General features: G+C 32.6%; 1 protein-coding gene across 2 annotated transcripts in view; it reads right to left on the bottom strand.

The window, feature by feature from the left end:
* LOC122247738 (nephrin-like) overlaps positions 1–2,500 on the bottom strand; it is a 481,778-nt gene that overhangs the window by 42,191 nt on the left and 437,087 nt on the right. For both annotated transcript variants that reach the window (XM_086542100.1, XM_086542099.1), the window contains exon 9: positions 175–305. In XM_086542100.1, coding sequence (XP_086398226.1) covers positions 175–305 — 131 coding nt within the window. The remainder of the gene's footprint in view (positions 1–174; positions 306–2,500) is intronic.

Raw genomic sequence — 2,500 nt, forward strand, 5'->3', positions numbered from 1 at the left:
AGATATTCACATGAATGCATATATGTGAGCGCCCGTACATGTTCATAGAAAAAAAAAAAATGTCTATACACTTTCATACAACAGGATATATGAATAATATGTCCCTGTAAATATACGCACAAATACTCAAATCAAAATATATACCACTATGTACGTACAAGCCTCGATACTTACATTATGATACCACAGTACCCGCTGGACCTCTGGGTTGGCATTGATGTGGCACTCGAAGTAGACGTCATCCCCTTCCTTTATATTCTCCGGGTCTAAACTGCTGCCCATCTGAAGGGTCACCACAGGTTTGTCTGGAGGAGGAGGAGGAGAAAGAAGAAGATAATTTTAGTTGATAATTTTGAAGGATTAGATATATTAAGAAAGAAAAATAAGTAGAGAGGCAAAGGTAGGTGAAGATGAGTTAAAAGGGGAGACTTGTAAGAAATGAATTTAAGGTTTGCTTAATTCTTCGCTATTTGTAAAGACGCTTGCAGCTGCAATCATTGAAAATAAAATAATGAATTGGGCAATTTTGGCCAATTTGAAAGACAAATTACTTCCGGGATCCCACTTACACCAAATATATACAAATGATTATTCAGATTTTCTCCCAAGAAGCAACCATCTCTCCACAACAGAAACAGAAACAAAACGAAACAATAACAATCTAACAAATCATACCAAATTCTACTTCCTTAAAGCAAAAAACTCAACCATAATTAACCATAATTTTCTTATTAATTAGCCGGTCTGGTGAAGGCAAGATCCTAAGCTTAGAAGAGATGTTTTAGTTAGTTTATTAAGCTGGTTACCAATGGCTTTCTCAAGCCTAGGATTAAAGGATCTTTGTTACTGTTGCTCCGAGCCTACACGCCGGGTTAGGGAAATGAATGTGTGTGTTTACTGGGGGATACATGTGCATATATTGCACAACACGATCGCGTCCTTATATACATATACTCATGTGTACACAGACGTTGAGTACGTGTGTGTAGATACATATGTGTATGTATGTATACGTGATATATTATATTGCAATTGCAGGCTCTTGTTATTACTGTCACTGTTGCAATTATCATTACTATTGTTAGTATTTTTGATATTATCATTATTATTACAATCGTTACGATTGTTATCATCAGTATTATCATTATCATCATTATAACCATTCTTATTATCATCATATGATCGAAATTATTGTTGTTACTATCATTATCCTTATCATTGTTATCATTATCATTATTGATATTGAAATCATCATTATAAGTATCATTAAGATTATTGTTATTAACAAATATTTACTCATCCTCATTATCATTATTATGATAGTGATGAAAAAGATAATAATAAAAGTAGCGATAACAACAACAATAATAATAATGATAGTGATAATAATAATGATATAATGATAAAAACTGATATTGATAATAATGATATAATGATAAAAACTGATATTGATAATAATGATAACAATAATAATAATAATAATAATAATAATAATAATGATAATAATAATAATGATAATGATAATAGTAAAAATAATAACAATATTACTAGAAATTATAATGATCATATTAATAATAATAATTACGATTATAAAATTAGTAATAGCCATAATAATAATGACAGTAACATTAGTAATAATAACAGTAATGATACTGCTCTACCTAATAATAACGATGATAATAACAGAAATGATAATATCAATAGTAATAATATTTAAGTTAATGATAGTGATGAGGATGATATTGAAAACAACTATAATGATAATAGGAATAACAATAGCAATAATATGATACTGATATCATTACTGAGGAAAACTATCATCACTGTCATTATTAAAATTTTGATAATGATTATAACTATTGTTGTAGTATTATCACCACCACTATCATTATCATCACTATCATCATTATCATTATCATCATCATCACCATAATCATCACCACCGTCATCCTTATTATCATCACCACCATCCCCATTATCATCATCATCACCACCATCCTCATTATCATCATCATCACCACCATCCTCATTATCATCATCATCACCACCATCCTCATTATCATCATCACCACCACCATCATCATCATCATCACTATCACCTTCTCTACGAACTGAACTAAAAATAAATTTTTCAAAAAAATCCCAAAGAAGAGTAAGATCGCCCGTCCTTCCATCACGCCTCCAGAGCCATCTAGTTGTCGAAATCCTTATTATGAAAAAGGGGATCCTTCGCCAGGAGATTCCGTGCACGGCCCTCGGTAACGGGTTATGCGTTTTCTTTGAGTAAGTTGTTCCCGTCTCGCTCGGCCGCTCGGGAGTTTTATGGATATTCATGAATAATTAAAAGACTAATTTGCATACGGGACAAGAGTATGTTCAGGGGGGGTTGGGAGGGAGGGAGGGGGGATAGGGTGATGGGGTCTTCTACCCTCCTTTTGCCTCCCTTGTTCCTCCTATGTCACTTATTTTTTGTCGTCTAGTGGGATTTTTTTTTTCTCTT

Source organism: Penaeus japonicus, unplaced genomic scaffold (genome assembly GCF_977035675.1).
Source record: "Penaeus japonicus unplaced genomic scaffold, GWHDUDI00000001_assembly GWHDUDI00000011, whole genome shotgun sequence".
NCBI lineage: Eukaryota > Metazoa > Arthropoda > Malacostraca > Decapoda > Penaeidae > Penaeus > Penaeus japonicus.